This window comes from Theropithecus gelada, chromosome 14 (genome assembly GCF_003255815.1).
Source record: "Theropithecus gelada isolate Dixy chromosome 14, Tgel_1.0, whole genome shotgun sequence".
In the NCBI taxonomy this organism is placed as follows: domain Eukaryota; kingdom Metazoa; phylum Chordata; class Mammalia; order Primates; family Cercopithecidae; genus Theropithecus; species Theropithecus gelada.
The window spans coordinates 31,760,546-31,780,378 of NC_037682.1; the positions used below are offsets into that span (position 1 = coordinate 31,760,546).

A 19,833-nucleotide genomic window follows, 5' to 3' on the forward strand; every position below is an offset into this window, starting at 1 on the left:
CCCTGAGAAGAGCTGAGTGCTTCTAGTTCATCTGAGAGGTGCAACGAACTGGCAGGAGGGTGAGAAGGTAATACAGGAATGGGAAGGAGCCTACAAGGGGTGCGTTATTAAGCCAGTTACTGCAGTCAATGACTAAAGCTTAATTCTGTGGGAAAGCTTTGAAAATGATCTAAAACATACATTTCAGAATTCTCCCAGCCAAGAAGTGAGAGAACCAGGTTATTTATAACTCTGGTAATTCCCAGGCACTTCCAACCAGCATGGCATGGGCAAAGCAGGTTTTGACATCTCAAAAGTAGCCCTCTGAAAAAGATTCAGAGGCTGGCTGTTGGAACTCCAACTGGAATGCACAGAAACGGTAAGGGGATGTGGGCTGGATACAGCCAGTGTCGCTACCCTCCTCCAGCCTAAATCTCTACATCGTCAGGTGTCCACTATAAGCTTGGAGGGTTCTGTTTGTTGAAACTGACTACACACAGGTAACAGTATCCTGTCTCTGGAATAATGGTGCATCTGCCATTCAGAGGAATGGAGATGAAAGGGTCTAAAAGGACAGAGAGCTGGGACTTCATTGAGCTTACTGAACAAGTTGATGATGAGTCTGTCCTTGCTTACCAAGAATTTTTTGTTTCAAAAATATCTGCCAGAGTACAGATTTTGTACTGAGACTTCCTTGTGTTATAACCTAGTTAGTGACAATGTTGGAAGAGCAGCAGACTCTCACCCTCCTTCATGTTTTTGATGGTTATGACCATCAATTCCCAAAACCTAACAGCAGCATTGATAAAATGGCTGTCAGTTTGCAGCATGGATGCTCCTCTGTGCACACTGACTTATTTAGTCCCAGGAAGCACACTCCCCATTCTCCACCCCAAGTTATTAGAAAACCCCAGTGGCTCTGTATACACCTACCTGCACAGTGTAGCTTCCCAGGGTGGTGGCCCGTTTAAACCGCCGGCCTTGTTGCTGGGACATCATGAATAGCTGGGCCAGGCGCTGCTCCATGACCCGGGCAAAGCTCTGGTTGTGCAGGCCCACCAGCGAATTGTCCACACCCTGTAGCACTGTGGATGCAGAAGGCAGAGTAGAGGCTCAGCAGGCAGGTTTTCTGCTGATTCAGTAAGCACAAGCACCACTGACCCTGCACAGGCCACCAAGGGTCACTGTGTCCTACCTCATGTTAGGGCCTGGCCATCCTTACCTCATTTCACCTTCGCGACAGCCCCATGACAATCATTATCCACATGTTATAGATGCTGAAAAGATTAAGTGACTTGTCTGAGGTCACACAGCTAGCAACCAGCAGAGTCAGGGTCCAAACCCAAGCCAGACTGTGTAACTCCAGAGCCTCGGCTCTTTGCTCTGTGAGCTGTGACATTGCTAATGTTGGTGTATTTAACTCAAACTTCACCTAAGATGATTATCTGTGTTGCTAAAAGTCCACATGGGAACACAGCACAGCTGTAGGTATGGTTAATGGGTATTTTTGCTGGTTTCCACTCAAGGTCTGGCTCAGAGCTATTCCTGTTTTCTTCTGGCTTGTCAACAGCTTTGCTGAGGAATCTGAGCTCCATCCTGCAACTCAATCCCTTATATCTGGGCAGACTACCCTGTGCAGTGTCCTCATCTCTGCCTCCTCTGTGGAGTCCTTTGAATGCCCACCCTAAAGCTACCCAGACCCCTCAGATGCTCTCTCATTCAAGAAGAGGATGGCTGAATGGAAAGAGTGGGCCATCTCTTATGGCACTTGTCAATTCAGGGACCTCAGGCAAGCCACTGGCCCTGAGTCCAAGTCCTTCTCTGTAAAAAGGCAGTAAGAAAGTATACATTGAAGGGGTGGCCTGCCCCTCCACACCTGTGGGCCTTTCTCGTCCCACTCTTTTCAGGTGGGACGAGAGACTGAGAAAAGAAAGAGATACAGAGACAAAGTATAGAGAAAGAAAAGTGGGCCCAAGGGACCAGTGCTCAGCTACCGAGGACACGCTCCAGCACTGGTCTCTGAGTTACCTCAGTATTTATTGATCATTATCTCTACCACCTTGGAGAGGGGGATGTGGCAGGACAATAGGGTAATAGTGGGGAGAGGGTCAGCAGGAAAACATGTAAACAAAGGTCTCTGTGTCATACACAAGGTTAAGAAAAGGTGCCGTGCTTTGATGTGCATGTACATAAACATCTCAGTGCATTAAAGAGCAGTATTGCCACCAGCATGTGTCACCTCCAGCCTTAAGGCGGTTTTCTCCTATCTCAGTAAATAGAACATACAATTGGGTTTTACACCAAGACATTCCATTGCCCAGAGACTAGCAGGAGACAGATGCCTTCCTCTTATCACAACTGCAAAGAGGCCTTCCTCTTTTATTAATCCTCCTCAGCACAGACCCTTTACGGGTGTCAGGCTGGGGATGGTCAGGTCCCAGGAGGCCATATCTCAGGCTATCACAGAGGGAGAAACCTTGGACAATACCTGGTTTTCCTAGGCAGAGGTCCCTGTGGCCTTCCGCAGTGTATTGTGTCCCTGGGTACTTGAGATTAGAGAATGGTGATGACTTTTAACAAGCATACTGCCTTCAAGCACTTTTTTAACAAAGCACATTCTGCATAGCCCTAAATCCATTAAACCTTGAGTCAACACAGCACATGTCTCTGAGAGCACAGCGTTGAGGCTAGGATTACAGATTAACAGCATCTCAAGGCAGAAGAATTTTTCTTAGTACAGAACAAAATGGAGTCTCTTATGTCTACTTTCTACATAGACACAGTAACAGTTTGCTCTTTCTTTTCCCCACATACATCACAGCCAACATAAGCCCAATGAGTTCTAGGGTTTAAATGAGACAGGATATGTAAAGCGGCTTAGAACATTGCCTGCTGTGAGGAAGGTAAAGAGGACACCCTTCTTCCCCATCCTTTCTCCACCATTAGGCTTCATCTATGGCCAGGGTATCCGTGGTCAACAGGTACAGCATGAATGATGGTTTCAGCCATGGCCAATGCAGGGAGGATGGTTTTCAGGACCACTAGGGCTGTTCTAGGACTGCTGTGTTCACTTACTATCAGGGCGACTCCCTTTTTCTGTCTACCCCCAAAGTCCAGTTCTTGTTCCACATCCTTTGGGAAACATACTTCACCCCAAATACACAAAGGCTGCCTTCAAACATAGTCATGTTTAAAATTAAAAATGTGAAAAACAAATCTCATTTTCTTAAAGAGACCAAAACTTGCAAGGGTTGGGAAGATGAGATTTTTCATTTAATAGAGTTTGTTCTACCAGAGCCCATCCAAGGATCAACATTACCATCCACCTACTAGGATATGGAAATAGCTTGGATGTGAAGAACGTTATGGCATCCAGTACAACAGGGGGCTACCAGCAGCCAACACTAATGATCACATTGCATACAAGCCCAGATAACCGTATAGAGAATGTTTAAATAGATCAAGCGAGAAAGAAACCCCACAGCTAGGTCTCTGAAATTACTTCTTTGAAGCCATGAATGCCAAATAATCCCCCTGGAGGGTATAAAGCGGTTCTTTTTCTCTTTCTAGGGCCCTGGTGAGACACTCCCAGCTCATGCATCAGCCAAATTCCTACAAATTCATAAAACAAAGAGTTGTGCTGTTCCCACTGTGTCAGGTCCCAGAGGACCCCCGGAGTCCCTCATGACACAGCTATCAGATCACGGAAGGGCTGGCCCACCTCTTGTCCCCAGACAGAAAAGCCCACGTACTTGCTAGTTCAAAGATGGCCCCTCTAGCAAAATAATAGATCAAATGACCGAAGTATTACTTCTAAGTTGTCCTCTCCTGACCACTGGCCAAGAGTGAGAGAGGGGACACAGGACAGTCAAGAGGTGTCATCGAGGATTATTTCATGGGAATCTTAGTGATGCTTCAAAGGCAGACATCAAATAAAGGGAATAGTCAAAAGCTTCCAGGGGACAAAAAAGTTCTGGAAATAGCAGTGGTGGTTGTACAATATTGTGGATATACTTGATCCCACTGAATTGCACACTTAAAAATGTTCAAAATCGTAACTTTTTTGTGAGTTATATTTTACAATAAAATTTTCTTTTTTCTTTTGAGGTAGGGTTTCTCTCTGTTGCCCAGGCTGGAATGCAGTGACAGGATCACGACTCTGCAGCTTCGACCTCCTGAGCTCAAGCAATCCTCCAGCCTCAGCCTCCAAGTAGCCTGGACTACAGGCATGAGCCACCACACCGGCTATTTGTTGTTTTTGTAGAAATGAGGTCTCACTATGTTGCCCAGACTGGTCTCAAACTCCTGGACTCAAGCAATCCTCCCATCTCAGCCTCCCAAAGTGCTGCGATTACAGGTGTGAGCCAACACACCCAGCAAATAAAAATTTTTTTGAAAAAAGAAAAAAAAGCCTCCAAGGAAGTAGCGGAGGCTGTGGGAATCTCCCACAGAGTTACAGGGGATCAACTGGACAATCTCCACAGCTTCGTCACCACTCTTTGCAAAGAGAATGTGTCCTTCTTAGGGGGCAGCTGGGGAAGAGCTGGAGTTGGAGGCAGGGACCTGAGTCTGCCTCCTGGCTTCCCCTTCCTGAGTATTTTCAGGCAAGTTGCTGAGTTTCTCTATGCCTCAGTTCCTCATCTGAAAACACAGGCATCACAATCTACTACTGATCGTGTCATTGTTAAGAAAAGATAATTCAATAAAAAATGCTGCTAGCCTGGTGCTATCATTAAGGCCTCGATGGAACAGCAATAAATGGTAGCTGCTGTTGTTACAATGTGCCCCTTCTTTGCTAAACACAGAGGAAGAAAACACCTGTAAGGCAAGGAAATGTGTCCCAGGACATGGCTCCTCCCCTTTTCCCTGAAAAATGTGGCAGGCTCAGGCTCCTCAGCCCTCCCTGTCCACCTGGAAGGCAGCAGAAAGGGACATGTACCCCTCTCTCTCGCAGAGACACAGAAACCACAGAACCACAGAAGTTCAGACCTGGCGCAGATAACCAGGAAGACACCAGCCCCGCAGCACATCAGTCAGGGCCCTGGCCCCCCAGTGACTCAGCTTAGAGGAGTTGGGCACATCCCCAGCTGTGTTCAAAGGAGCTTTGTCCAGAAGATTCAATGACTTTCACATCACTGTTCTCTTATTACTTCTTTATTCACAATCACAGTGGGCTCTACAACTCAAGTGATGGGGTCTGGTTCAGCCTTCTGTACTCAGGCTAAGTTGTTTTATTTGCGGTTGGATCCTACACATTTAGCACTGAAAGAATCTTAATGTTCAGCTAATACTTCTCCCTCCTCCCAAAAAAGGAGAATGTGAAGTCCACACGGCCCGAGTGGCTTGAACTCAAGGACACACTAGGTTAGAAAATGGCAGAGCTGAGACCAGAAGAAATTTTTCCGTTGCTGGGTCGGGGATATTTTGCCTCTGGCGGGTGAAATAAAGGCAGACGGATAAGCCTGAAATGGGCTCTCCCCTCTGTCTGGCAGCAATATTGAATCTGCACATTTCTATCTTGCCTCATATATACAAACTTCACCGCAGGACCCCTGAGTGGCAGGGTAGCCTCTGGGTTCTCTGTAAAGAGACTTCAGGAGTCACTTTCAGCCAGTGATTTTTCCATCGAGAAGGGACCCACCCTCTGAGGCAGGACAAGTATGTACAGTTTGCAAAAACCTATTTAATATAAGTTTAGTTGGAAAACAGATGAAAACATGTCAGGCTTTTATAATACAAACTACAGAAAAGAGAATTGGCTCCAAATCCTCTTGCCTCTTGGCTGTTAGAAATGGGCAGAAGACAGAAAGCCTGTGATGCGTGTCTGGGGGTAAGGGCTGAACAAAGCCTCATAGGTCCCCATCCCCTACCCTTTTGGTAAATTATGGGGCAGGTTGCTTGGTGGCTACCCAGGGGTTCAGAAGGTGGTCACAGTTGTCAAAGGGAAGGCAGGATGATCATCCTGAGACCTGGTTCCAGCCCTTCCCACGCACTAACCAACTGATCCAGCTAGCCCTAAACACAGTGATGGAAGCCACTGTTTATTCTGAGCACCAACAGCAATAACAAATAAGGGTTTCATAAGTGAGTGGGCAGAGGGCTAAGTCTGAGGAGAGTCCTGAAAACAAGACCTGGAATGGAGATTTTGATTAAGGTTATGTTACCAAAATAGAGGCAGGGCAAGACACGGGTAGATGAAGAAAGGATGACATAAGAGGTTGTCAAGGACAGCCTGTGGTGATGGGTGAATGCGTTATCAATTAAAGTTAATAGAAGGGAGGAATACCTCCACCTTAAAAAAACATCATTCCTTGTAAAGAAAACATGATTTTGTAAATGTTACATAAGCCGCTAGCTCCAAAAATGTGTTGCTGGGTTAGCACTGTTTTCTCTCTTGGGCACAAACTCTGGTGAGCTGGTTTTTTTGCTTGCCTTCTTAGCAGGTAAAATGATTTCTACATACCGATGGCTCTGCAACGGGGGGAAAGAAATGCAATGTTCTGCAATTTAGAAGAGTTCTTGAGCAGGCTTCATCCAGCAGGGGTGTACAGTCCTTAGTATTTCAGGCAGCAGTCCATCTGCTGCTTGCTTGGGACTGCAAGTGAGAGAGGGGATGGGAGAGGACAGAGGGGAGGTTTGGGACCAGGTTGCTCACCCAGGCACATCTTCCATGACGTGCAGGATCTTCCTCCATCCTGTTACAGGCTGACATGTGTTCCCCCAATTCCAATTCCTTTTTTTTTTTGAGACAGTGTCACTCGGTTGCCCAGGCTGGAGTGCAGTGGCACTATCTTGACTCACTACAACCTCCGCCTCCTGGTTTCAAGTGATTCTCCTGCCTCTCAGCCTCCCAAGTAGTTCGGATCACAGGCACCCGCCACCACACTGGGCTAATTTTTGTGTGTGTGTATCTTTAGTAGATATGTTGGTCAGGCTGGTTTTGAACTCCTGACCTCAAGCAATTCACCCGCCTCAGCCTCCCAAAGTTCTGGGATTACAGGGGTGAGCCACTGCACCCAGTCTGTCCCCTCAAATTCCTCTGTTGAAGCCCTAACCCCAAGTACCTCAGAACGTGACTGTATTTGGAGATAGATCCTTTAAAGAGGTAATGAAGTCAGGCGGGTGTGTTGACTCACACCTGTAGTCCCAGCACTTTGGGAGGCCAAGGCGGGCAGATCGCCTGAGGTCAGGAGTTTGAGACCAGCCTGGCCAACATGGTGAAACCCCATCTCTACTAAAAATACAAAAAAAAAAATTAGCCGGGTGTGGTGGTGTGTGCCTGTAATCCCAGCTACTTGGGAGGCTGAGGCAGGAGAATCGCTTGAACCTGGGAGGTGGAGGTTGCAGGGAGCCAAGACCGCACCATTGTACTCCAGCCTGAGCCAGGAGAACGAAACTCCGCCTCAATAAAAAAAAAAAAAAAGAAAAAAAAGAGGAAATGAAGCTAAAATGAGGTCATATTGGGGAGCCCTAATTCAATATGATGTTGTCCTTATAAAAAGAGATTAGAATAGAGACAGACCCAGAGGGAAGGGCATGTGAAGACACAGGGGGAAGATGACCATCTCTAAACCAAGGAGAGAGGTCTCCGGAGAAGCCAATCCTGTAACACCTTGGCTTTAGACTTCTAGTCTCCAGGATTGAGAGCAGATAAATGTCTGTTGTTGAAGCCACCCAGTCTGTGGCACTTGGTTATAGCAGTGCCAGTAGACCTCATATACTTCTCCTCCTGTTCCTTTCCTTCCTGGCTAGGCTGGCCACTTTTCCTCCTACAAACATCTGTTCTTCAGCTCTCAATCCTTGTTTCTCCAATCCCCAAAACTACTGTCTGGCTTTTGAAAAACACAAAGAACTTTTTTGCTGTTCCATAAAGATCCACAGGAAAATGTCAAGGAACAAAAGAGAAAACGCCGCCAGAAGAACCCCCTTCTACTTCCAAACACTCTCACTGTCAAGACATGCCAGGATTGGTGTGGGTGCGTGTCGTGCCAGGGTGGAGAGGCAAGTGCATGCCCAGCCTTCCTCTAACTTTAATTTGGGTTTTATAGGGCAGTCCAAAAAGGCTTGCCATTTATAAACTGATAACTATTCACTACAAACTGGTGCCCTAGACCTTCTTCAGTTAACACTGTAACTTCTGATAGGGTCACTTTTTGCAAAGAGGAGGCCACTGAGTGAGGACTTGAAAGCTGTTTTGAATTTTTAGCTAATATTCATCTTCAGTGTGATGTTCTTTTCTTATCTCAGCTTATCCCATTCACTTCTGGTCCTGTAGAAGTAACTCCCTGACTTAAAAGACAGGAGCAAAGAAAAGTGCCAATCTGATTAATGAATGGTCTACAGTTTTAAAAAAATAAACAAATCTGAGAGCATGAAGAGGGGAAATAACAAAATAAGAGATTACCTGTGATTACCCAATAGTCTCTGGTTGTTTCTGATATGTCAAGGTTGGGATATTCCAGTGCTAAAACAAATAAGAAACATACCCAATTACTTTTATAGGTTTGATTTGTTTCATTTTATTTAGTTAGTTATATTTGAGATGGGATCTTGATATGTTGCCCAGGCTGTTCTTGAACTCCTGGGCTCAGGTGGTCCTTGCACCTAAGCCTCCCGAGTAGCTGGACTATAAGCACGCATTATGGCACCTGGCTTATTTGAAATTTCATTAAGGAAAACAGATATAAATGACAAAGAGCAAGCGGCTAAATCCTGCTTTGTGATTCTTAGGGATTCCAGGACATATGAACCAAAACTATCTTACTGTTTAGAAAACCAAAAGACTCAATAAAGGTCCAACTTGTAGACGAAGAGTTTTCTAGGGTTTGTGAGTTTCTGCCCTTTCCGTTTTTTCATCAAAATCTTCTGTTCCAACAGAACACCTTCTTTATCAAGACCCACAGCAGGACCTGTCTTTGCTGTGGCTTTCTCTTAAAAAATCATCGGACCACCACTAACATTGTTAGGAATGATTATCTCGGATTTTTCCAATGTCAAGGACTTAAGTTTAGTAGCCGAATGCTTGTAACAAAAGGCCCATATTTCTTTACAAGTATGGGGCCTACTGGAGTTGATATATGCAAAGGGATTGGTACACTGCCTCCTCGCATATGGTTAGTGCTCAATAAATCGTAGTTGTTTTCAGAAATAAAAGGATGATGGAAAATGCTGATGTGTGACATAATGCCACCTTTTATGACATCATCTTTTCCCTAAAATCCAGAGTCATCTTTTCTTATTATGTGGACCTTTACAAAAGCTTGCCATTAAACAAACATTTGAAAAAAATTCTGAGTGGCTGCCATGTGCTAAGTACATTCATACACATTATCTTGTCTATTTACAGTATCAAAAACAACTCCAGAAAGAAATTATGGGACAATTGTGCTAATATGTATTAAAAAATAAACTTGCCCAGCGACTTTGTGAAAGGTAAGAATGTTTAAATTTAGGAGTATAAACCTTTCCATCCTTTGGCTACCAAATAAACATTTGGATACAAAATGTAGCCTGCTGCATCTTTGAAGTCTATGCCTATTGCATGGTAATGAGGATTATGTAACTGAAACATTAGAAAAAGATGAGGCCACAAGACTACAGGGACCTCAGCAACTGAAGTCACACCATGGACTGCAAATGAGTTACATTATGATATCTGGAGGCAGAGCCGAGCCTCAAGGTCTGGGAACCTTTGCTGATGGCATAAGAGGGAGAAAAACCATAGCAACCCAGATTGCTTAGAGATCGGTTGCCCTAGCAGGCAGAATTGTAAGCTCAGAAGGCAGACTGCTTGGGTTCAAACCCCAGGTCCCGTGGCTTACTAGCTAAGTGAGAGCGGGTATCTCGTGAAACCTCTTAGAGCCTCAGTTTTCTCCTCTGCAAAATGGGGCTAATTTTGCATCTGTCTTATAGGGCAGGTCTGAGGATTAAATGAGATAAGAGAAATGCAAAGGACGAAGGAACCTAGCAAGTGCTTTCTTTGATGTGTACTAAGCTTTTTCTCAATTCAACCTTAATCCGTCACATATTTTAGCTGTCACTTTATGATAAAGGTGGTAATATGTGGCCTGGCACTATAAATGTTTGCTAAATGGAAAAAGGTCCCGGGGAAACATTTGGGTCCCTGTAGGCATGGCCATACTCACGTTCAGCAATGGTGAGCGGCGGATAGGTGAGGTAGAATCCCACCAGCTCAGCCGAGAGCTGGCTGAGGAGGCTGCTGGCGACGGTGCCGTTGAGGAATGTGCTCTGATTGCCCACGACGTACACCAAGGTGACTGCCTGGGAGGCATTGGACGTGCTCACAATCTGAATCAACACAGGAGAAAAGGGGAGGGAGACAGGCCAAATAAGACCACGGTGTGTTTCATGGAGGCCATGGGAGGGGGAGGCTAAGCAGGAGTTGAGGGAAGGAATGAAAGGGGGTCGGGGAAACAGCAAGGAAGAGACAAGAGTAACCGTCATCATTTCTGATTGCTTGCTGCGTGCCAGGCAGGGTGCTAAGGGCACATCATCTCATTTAATCCTTACCACAACCCTAGGAGATGTATCCAGTGATGACTCCCTTTCACAGATGAGGAAACCGAGGCCCAGAATGATCAAGGGACCAACCCGAGGTCACATGGCTAATAAAGGATGGAGTCAGGATTTGAACCAGGTGGTTTGACTCCAGGTTCTTAATCACTGGTATGTGTATCTTTTCCTGGGCTAAATAGTCTTAGGTTACTTTTATGATTCTGAAAATATAAAATAGAGCATTGCAATGTTACATTTAAAGAGGGCTCAACTGCTCAGAGAAAGCCTGAGTCAAACTTTCAGGGAATTCGAAAGTTGAAAGGACCAGGAGTGAACAGAGCTGAAAACCAGTCTGGTCACAGGCAGAGTGACAGAACCTAATTAGAAAAGGAATTCAGAGGCCAGGCACAGTGGTTCACACCTGTAATCCCAGCACCTCGGGAGGCCGAAGTGGGCGGATCACCTGAGGTCAGGTGTTCAAGACCAGCCCGGCCAACATGGCAATACCCCGTCTCTACTAAAACAACAACAAAAAAACCCACAAAAATTAGCTGGGCATGGGGTGTGTGCCTGTAATCCCAGCTACTCAGAAGGCTGAGACAAGAGAATCGCTTGAACCCAGTAGGCAGAGGTTGCAGTCAGCTGAGATTGCACCACTGCACTCCAGCCTGGGAGACAGAGCAAGATTCTGCCAAAAAGAAAAAAAAAAAAAAGGAATTCAGAAATATAGAATATGCTTTTTAGAGAGCAATTACATTTCCTTGTGGTCTATTAATTCAACATTGAATGTGTAAAACATCCTATGAGATGGCATGGTTTTCTTTTCACATTTTGTCTAAGCCAGTTTTTTAGTTGCTGGAAAATGAAGCTTTCTGGGTCAATGTATGAACAAAAATATCCCACAGATGAGATTTGAAAAATATCGTTAGTAGGAAGTCATTCAACTTGGTGGGGCCTTTTTCTGTGCTGGGTGCCTTCCCTTCTCCCTCCAGATCCTCCTGCCACCCACCCTCTCTGCCCTGTCTGGTGCCCCTGGAGGCAGACCCTTGTGGACAACCCCCATGGGCTCCACTGCCTTTGGGAGGATATGGGAGGGAGGGAGGAGAGTGAGGTCAAAGTATTGATGCCGAGGACTCCCTCCTTGGGGGTCAAAGCTCACTCTCATCAGGCAGCTGAACCTTGAACCCTGCACCCATCAGGTCCCAGCGGTTAGAGCTTTGGGTACTGTACTGCTCCTGCGGTTTCCCCAGAGCCTGCCCATTCTTCTTTCTACAAAGCCACCTGTAGGTGAGTGCAGCCTCCCTTTCCTGTCAGGACACTGACTAATACCCTGTCTTTACCAGACCTTTGGATGTTCAGATATTAACATCTCTGCCACCTTCCCGTTAAAAAAATTTTTTTACAGGCTTTAAAAAATGATACATAATATTTATCTATATGTAGGCGGTACATGTGATATTTTCTTACATGCATAGAATGTGTAATGATCAAGTTAGGGTTTTCAGGAAATCCATCACCCAGGAAACTATTGAGAAGAGCTCTTCATTTTATTTCTCACTTTTTCCCATAAGTGGGAGATCTCTCTCTCTCTCTCTCTGTTTAGAGACAGGGTCTCACACTGTCCCCCAGGGTGAAGTGCAGTGACCTGACTGTAGCTCACTGAAGCCTTGAACTCCTAGACTTAAGCGATCCTCCCACCTCAGCCTCCTGGATAGCTGGGACTACAGTAGGCACACGCCACTACTCCCAGCTAATTTATTTCATTTTTGTAGAGATAGGATCTCACTTTGTTGCCCAGGTTAGCCTCAAATTCCTGGACTCAAATGATCCACCCACCCCAGCCTCCCAAAGTGCTGGGATTACAATTGTGACCACCACACCTGGTCCCTTTTTAATTGTTTAATCCAGAGCCTATATTCCCATGACTAACAATAAACTGAATCAGTATGTCTGTTCAACTCTGACTCTCTCCTCTGGAAGTATTTTTGGAATGTGGTTTAGCCTCTTCCCCAAGGCATGAATACCTGTGGTTAAGCATATTCTTTCTGAAGGTACCAAAAAGAAAGGCACTTCTTTCTGAACAATTCAAAAGACTTCACCATACGGTCACCTGAACAAATAATAACTAAAAAAAAAAAAAAACCACCTTTTCAATCTTTATCTCTATTGTGAACATTCTATGTTTTACCTCTCAACAAAACCAAATCCTGGCTGGGTGTGGTGGCTTATGCCAGTAATCCCAGCACTTTGGGAAGCCGAGGCAGATGGATCACAGACCCCAGGAGTTCAAGGCCAGCCTGGGCAACATGGCAAAACCCTGTCTCTACAAACAATAGAAAAAAATTGCCAAGCATGATGTTGCATGCCTGTAGTCCCAGCTGCTTGGGAGGCTGAGGCTGGAGGCTCACCTGAGCCCAGGAGTTCGAGGCTGCAGTGAGCCATGATTGTGCCACTGCACCCCAGTCTGGGAGACAAAGTCAGACCCTGCCTCTAAAACAAAATGAAAGGAAACCCCAAATCTTCCTGGAGCCCGAGGAAACCTACAAAGTTTGCAATGTGGGTGCCTCTGCATATACTACACTTGACGGGTTAAGTTTTAATTATTTTTTTATTGTGGTAAAATGCACATATAAAATTTAACCATTTTAAATGTATAGTTCAGTGGCATTAAGTGTATTCACACTGTTGTACAACCATCACCACCATCCATCTTTAGAACCTCTTTGTCATCCCAAACAGAAACTCTATACCCACTAAACAACTCCTAATTTCTCCCTCCTCACAGCCGCTGGCAGCCACCACTCTACTTTCTAGATACCTCTTATAAGTGGAATCACTTATTAATTTGACAATTCTAGATACCTTTTATAAGAGAAATCATACAGTATTTGTCCTTTTGTGGTTGGCTTATTTCACTTAGCAAAATGTCCTCAAGGTTCATCCATGTTGTAGCATGCACCAGAATTTCCTTCCTTTTTAAAATTTTTCTGCATTCCAATCATCCATTATTTCCTTCATTTTTAAAGGCTGAATAATATTCCATTGTATGTATATATGCTATTTGATTATCCACTCATTCATTAATGGACACATGAGTTGCTTCTACATTTTGGCTGTTGTGAATAACGCTACTATGAACATGAGTGTATAAATACCTGTTTGAGTCCCTACTTTTAATTCTTTTTTGGTATATACTGAGAAACGGAAGTGCTGAACCATATGGTAATTCTAAGTTTAGTTATTTAAGAAACCACCATGCTGCCTTCCACAGGGAATACAGTATTCGACTTTCCCACTAGCAATGCATTAGGGTTCCAATTTCTCCACATCATCACCAACACTTAGGACTTTCTATTTTTTGAGAATAGCCATTCTAATAGATGCGAATAGGTATCTCACGGTTTCGATTTGCATTTCTTTAATGATTAGTGATGCAGAGCATCTTGTCATGTGCTTAAGTCATCTGTATATCTTTTTTGGAGAAATGTCTATTCAAGTCCTTTGCTCATTCCTTGTTTTTTTTTTTTGTTTGTTTTTATTATTGAGTTGTAGGTATTCTCTACATATTCTGATTATTAACTGTTTACCAGATATATGATTTGCAAATCTTTTCATTTATTCTATGAGTTGCTTTTTCACTCTGCTGGTGGTGTTTTTGGATGCACAGAAGTTTTTAATATTGATGAAGTCTAATTTGCCTTTTTCTTTTGTTTGCCTGTGTCATGTCCAACAAGTCATTGCCAAATACTGTGTGTCACGAAGTTTTTCCCGTATGTTTTCCTACAAAAGTCCTATAGTTTTAGATCTTACATTTAGATCTTTGATCCATTTGGAGTTATTTTTGGTAGATGGTGTTAAGTAAGGATCCAACTTCATTCTTTTGGGATCACATGTGAATATTCAGTTTTCCTAATGTGTTAAAAAGACTGTCCTTTCCCCATCAAATAGCCTTGGCACCTTTGTCAAAAAATATCTGACCATATACAAGAGGGGTTATTTCTGGGCTCTCTCTTCTATTCCATTTGTCTAAATGTCTGCCTTTATGCCAGCACCACATTGTTTTGATTACCATAGCTTCGTAGTAAGTTTTGAAATCAGGAAGTGTGGGACCTCCAACCTAGTTCTTCCTTTTCAAGATTGCTTTGGCTACTCACAGCCCCTTGAGAGTCCATGGGAATTTTGGGGTTAATTTTTCTATTTTGATAGGAATTACATTAAATCTTCAGATCCCTTTGGGTAGTGACAATCAATATAAAATCTCCCAATCCAGCCAGGTGTGGTGGCTCACACCTGTAATCCCAGCACTTTGAGAGGCCGAGGCGGGTGGATCATGAGGTCAGGAGATTGAGACCATCCTGGCTAACACAGTGAACCCCCATCTCTATTAAAAAATACAAAAAAAATTAGCCAGGCGTGGTGGCGGGCACCTGTAGTCCCAGCTACTCGGGAGGCTGAGGCAGGAGAATGGCACGAACCTGGGAGGCGGAGCTTGCAGTGAGCTGAGATCGCGCCACTGCACTCCAGCCTGGGCAACAGAGCGAGACTCCATCTCAAAAAAATAAATAAATAAAATAAAATCTCCCAATCCATAAGCACAGGAAGTCTTTCCATTTGTTTGTTTTCTTTAATATACTGATTTTTTACAGGTAAGAAAAGTGAGGTCATTCTTGACGTATACTTGAGAATAGCTCCAAAAATAAGAGGCCTACAGGTTCAAGGTCAGGGCACTGGTCCCTGAAATTCATGCCCTGTCCCCCAATAGAAGCGGTTCCTACAGGGAACACTTTCCTGTCACCCTTGAACTCTTAGACTCCTGCAGCCTCTAACCTCATCTCTTACTTACTCCTCACTCATGCCATGATTCATTTAGCTAAGAAGAACTATAGGCTGATGGAACAGAAAGCTGTTGTTTGCCTACCCAGCATCTATCCTCCCTTCTTGATAGCATCACAATTTTCCTCGGGGAACCACTTCTCCTCTTTGCTCATGTGTTCTGGATGGGGCTGCCCCACCCAGGTTTCAGGAGCAGTCAGGCCTACTTCATTGGGACATTTAATTTCCTTGGCCAGTTAGTGATCCACAAAGGGCATAGTAGGTTGAATGAGAGCTAATCCCAGGAATTTTACTGGAATGACAGCAGGAAAGGCACTTTGGTCCTACAAGACTGTGAGCAACAAGGATGAGACAAATCTGGGGTTGTGAGGGGCCACCCCATGGGATCCACAGACAATGCCAGTGTAGAGCAAAGCCAACCAAGAAACGAAGAGAGAGCTTGATGAAGACATCATCTAATCACCTGGATACAATTATGTCTGAATAAATAAATATGAACCTTTCAGTTACATGAGCCAATCACTTCCTTTTTGCTTAAGCTTCATCAGCTTAGATTCTGTCCCTGGCAACCAAAAACATCCTAATTGAGTCCACTGTAATCTAGTCCCTAATACCAAACTTATACAGGTTTTTAAGTCGGTTTTTCAATGACTCTCTGAGCAAATTAATTAAATATTTACATGGTCTTATTCCACAAAGGATTAAAGGTGCCTTACAAATTATATATTATACAATATAAAAGGAAAAGTTATTAATTATAAAACCAGGCCCTGGTGAAAGACAGCCCCAAGGGAACATTAGCATGCAGTTACCATGCGTAATACAGGGGCCCTGAGGGTTACTAAATCCAGGCAACAAATTTGGCTCTGGGCTTCCTGTCAGCCAAGGCAAAAATGGAAACAGGGTTAACAAAAACAGTTCATCCAATTATCCATTCATTTCAAGAGCTGTTTAAATGTTCAAGAGCATCTAAAATCTATTTAGATGTAATCTTCAAACCACCTCCTATCGTCTTTTCCAAGGAAGGTTTGTTACTTGATCTATAAAGTTTCCTCTAATGGTCCATAACTACCATACAACACCACAAGGACACTTCTTAAGGCCAAGGGCAGCTTATCTTGGTGTCCTTCCCAGTGCCTGATAAATAGCAGGCACTCAATAAGTCTGTGCTTCCTGAATACAATTAAAGTATGCTGTGCTGCCAAGATCTAACTAGGCTCATGCACCTGTGAGGATCACAAATCCAATCAGAAAGAAAAAGAGTTGCCACAAGAGAGCTGAGTCACACTCCTTACATAAATCTTCAGTCTGTGACACATTTTTAGATCTTCATCTAACATGAACCAAATCATAATGAGATACTTCCATCTACACTTTGGATGAATCTAGAACAGGAAAGCTGCTCACTCACTCAAGTTAAACTGTAGGCTTTCTACATCATATTGGCTTTGCCGATAATTCACTTATGCTAAATGTCCATTTTAAAACCACTGGGTCTAATTGCAAAGGCTTTAGTTCAGTAGTCAAAACAGAGACATTGAAAAGAAGAGTTAATTGGGGGCTAGATGAATGTCATTAAGAAGCATCTGTCCTTAGTGGGATATCTATGTAATTGCAAAAAAAAAAAAAAAGGTCTGAAAAAGGCTTTTGGTGATGTGTACATTGTTAATCCAAAAAGCTGAGATGCAGTGACCCAGGTGTGATGGTTCATGCCTGTAATCCCAGCACTTTGGGAGGCCGCTAAGGGAGAATCGCTTGAGCCTAGGAGTTTGAGATCGACTTATGCAATATATGGAGACCCCATCTCTACAAATAACTAAAAAAATTTTTAAAGGGCTGTTTAAATGTCCAAGAGCATCTAAAATCCTGTCCCCCAATAAAAGCAGCCCCTACAGGGGACACTTTCCCATCACCCTTTAACTCTTAGACTCCTGTAGCTTCTAACCTCATCTCTTACTTCCTCCTCACTCACGCCATGATTCATTTCCCAGGGATTTTTCCTGGGAAAGAATTCCGTTGTTTGACACAGGCTTCATTAAGGACCCCATTTCTACATTGCATCGATGTGAGTATAGCATAGTGGATAAGAACACTGGCTTTTGACTGAAGTCCTTCTTCCATTCTTTACTAACTGTGTGACTTTCTGGAATTTTCTTAGGCTCTCAGTTCTCTGTGAAATGGGAGTAAGAATATCTCTGAAAGATGTCTTAAGTATTATGTAGCAAAATATTTGTAAAACACTTAGCACAGTTCCTGGTACATAGTAAAGACTTCAATATAAAATGCATGTGTATGTGTGTGAGTGGGCATGTGTGTGTGTGTTGGCATGTGTCTAAACTAAGGTGACTGGAATATAAGCCAATGCCTAAAATCACAGAATGGGCAAATCTTGGTGACTTAGCTACTTAGAATTGATTCATTTATTCATTTTATATTAGACATTTGACATATACAGTACAGACTAATTCAACTTTTCAAAATAATAAACGTATTAGAAAGGCCTGAGAAAGCATCCCATGGGGAAAGAAATATAAAACCCAAACCACAATAGGCGCACAGTGACACAGCATCCCTACTGTCATGGCCAGATCCCAGACATCCTCACCAATGTCTGAAGTGCAAAGTTACATTTATACATGGTAGCTCTGAAAGGGAAGACCCAAGTCATTTCTTGCCAGAATCTGCATTGTGGTTGTCCGTCAATTACACAGCCTGAAGCACCCTCCTCCCTACCTGAATTGTCAAGTTGCTTTTGGTATTCAGGACTTTCCTCTCGGCATCCTGGAATGCTTTCTGCAGCCTCTGTTCCATTGTCTGAGCAAACTTGCAGGACTGTATGTTGTCCGCTTGGCTCACAAACTGCAGCACTAGAATGAGAGTAGTCAATCAGTGTTCACCAAAGCTCCATGCCTCAGTTCCTTGGATTTAACGGTGGTCATTATATAAAACAGCATGACTTCAGATGAGAGGAATAAGGCAAATAAATAATAAGGCCAGACAAGGTTTGATTGTAGTTTTGAAAGTGGCTCTTAAGATGATTTATAACACAGAAGAATTAAAAGCACGATCAAACCAGAGATTCCCTCCAATGCAAAAGATTTTATGATTTTATCTGATTGGAATACGTAGACATCTGTTCAAGACTGACAAATCATAATCTAAGAGAGATCGTGCCTTCTGTTTCTTCGGAGGGAAGAAAATCAATTGACCTCCATTGCTAAGTTGATTGAGTGTTTTGATTTTAAGAGTTTCTCCACTCCTGTAGGTTACAAACTTTGCAGACCAGAAATCACCAGAGAGTTTGAAAAAAATATATTCTAAGACCTAAACTCAGAGATTCTCATTCAGTGGCATCTTGAACCCAATCCAAACTATAGATTTTTTTTTTTTTGCACGTTCAACTATTATTAGTATCCACTGATAATATAGAAAGAAATATAAAATATAGTACCTGGTGCTCAAAAGTACTAAGTATGTAAATTGGGAAGGAAGGCTCCTATGATAGAACATTTCTAGCAAATCTAGGGTTGGAAGAGTTTAGGCTCATGTGCAAGGAACTTGGACATTTGATGAGCAGGACCCCTTGAAGAAGATTCACAGGGACTTTAAAAAATGACATAGCAGCTAGTGATGGAGTTTTTAAACAGGTGTCCACTTGGTACTGCCCTGAACCCAAGAATGGATAAAATCCTCTCCTTCCGAGTCACTTGCCTGTTTTTAGCTGGAAGTAGCCTGCAGGCTGGGGATTCCATGGGGAGGCAAGTACTGCCACAGACTGTAAGTTTGGGGTATGTTGCTTCAGGTCTGCAGTGACGTTGCTGACTCCATACACACCCAGCATTTCCATCACCACAGCAGGCAAATACACCAACCTCCCTTTGGTAGCATAATAACCAACTGTGACATTATGAGAATATTCCAGAATGTCCACCTACAAAACAAATGGACCCACAAAACCCATTGTTTATTTCCACAGTACTTTAAGTTCTTCTTGGTATTTCTTAGAACCACGGCTGTTAGAAACAAGACTGGAGAATAGAACTTTCTCATTCAACAAATATTCTTAACAATCCTATAAAGCATAATTTGGACTGGCAAGTCTCAAAATATCACAAAAACAACAAAATATAATTTACATCAAATCTTCATGGAATAGAATTGAATCTGTATCTTCTTTATTCTTTAAGTGCCTCAGTATAATCCTGTGACCATCCATTATTATTACCAAAAAGGTAGAGAGGAGAAAGTAGTTCAAAGAGATTTTCAGTGAATGAAATGCTGGGGGAAATCACTTTTTGTATTTCTCATCATTTATGAGAATTAAAAGGTAGAAATGATAGATTAAGTGGGGGCACCTTTGGGGCACAGGTCAAGAAGTAAGTAAAGTGAATTCCTCTTTCTAGAAGCAGAGAGAAGACTCGTTCAGACTCTGTCCTTGGCTTGTAAATTGGTTCAAGACCAAGGCGGGGATGCACCACAGAGAATTTCTCCGACAGCTGAATCCTA

The 19,833-nt window shown here is 43.4% G+C and overlaps 1 protein-coding gene across 1 annotated transcript in view; it reads right to left on the reverse strand.

The window, feature by feature from the left end:
* The window catches only part of KIAA1549L (KIAA1549 like), a 126,854-nt gene that overhangs the window by 98,932 nt on the left and 8,089 nt on the right, over positions 1-19,833 (reverse strand). The window contains exons 4-8 of the mRNA XM_025356643.1: positions 19,039-19,258; positions 18,061-18,194; positions 10,125-10,287; positions 8,384-8,443; positions 913-1,064 (exon numbers count right to left, since the gene is read on the reverse strand). Of these exons, the coding sequence (XP_025212428.1) occupies positions 913-1,064; positions 8,384-8,443; positions 10,125-10,287; positions 18,061-18,194; positions 19,039-19,258 (729 nt within the window). The remainder of the gene's footprint in view (positions 1-912; positions 1,065-8,383; positions 8,444-10,124; positions 10,288-18,060; positions 18,195-19,038; positions 19,259-19,833) is intronic.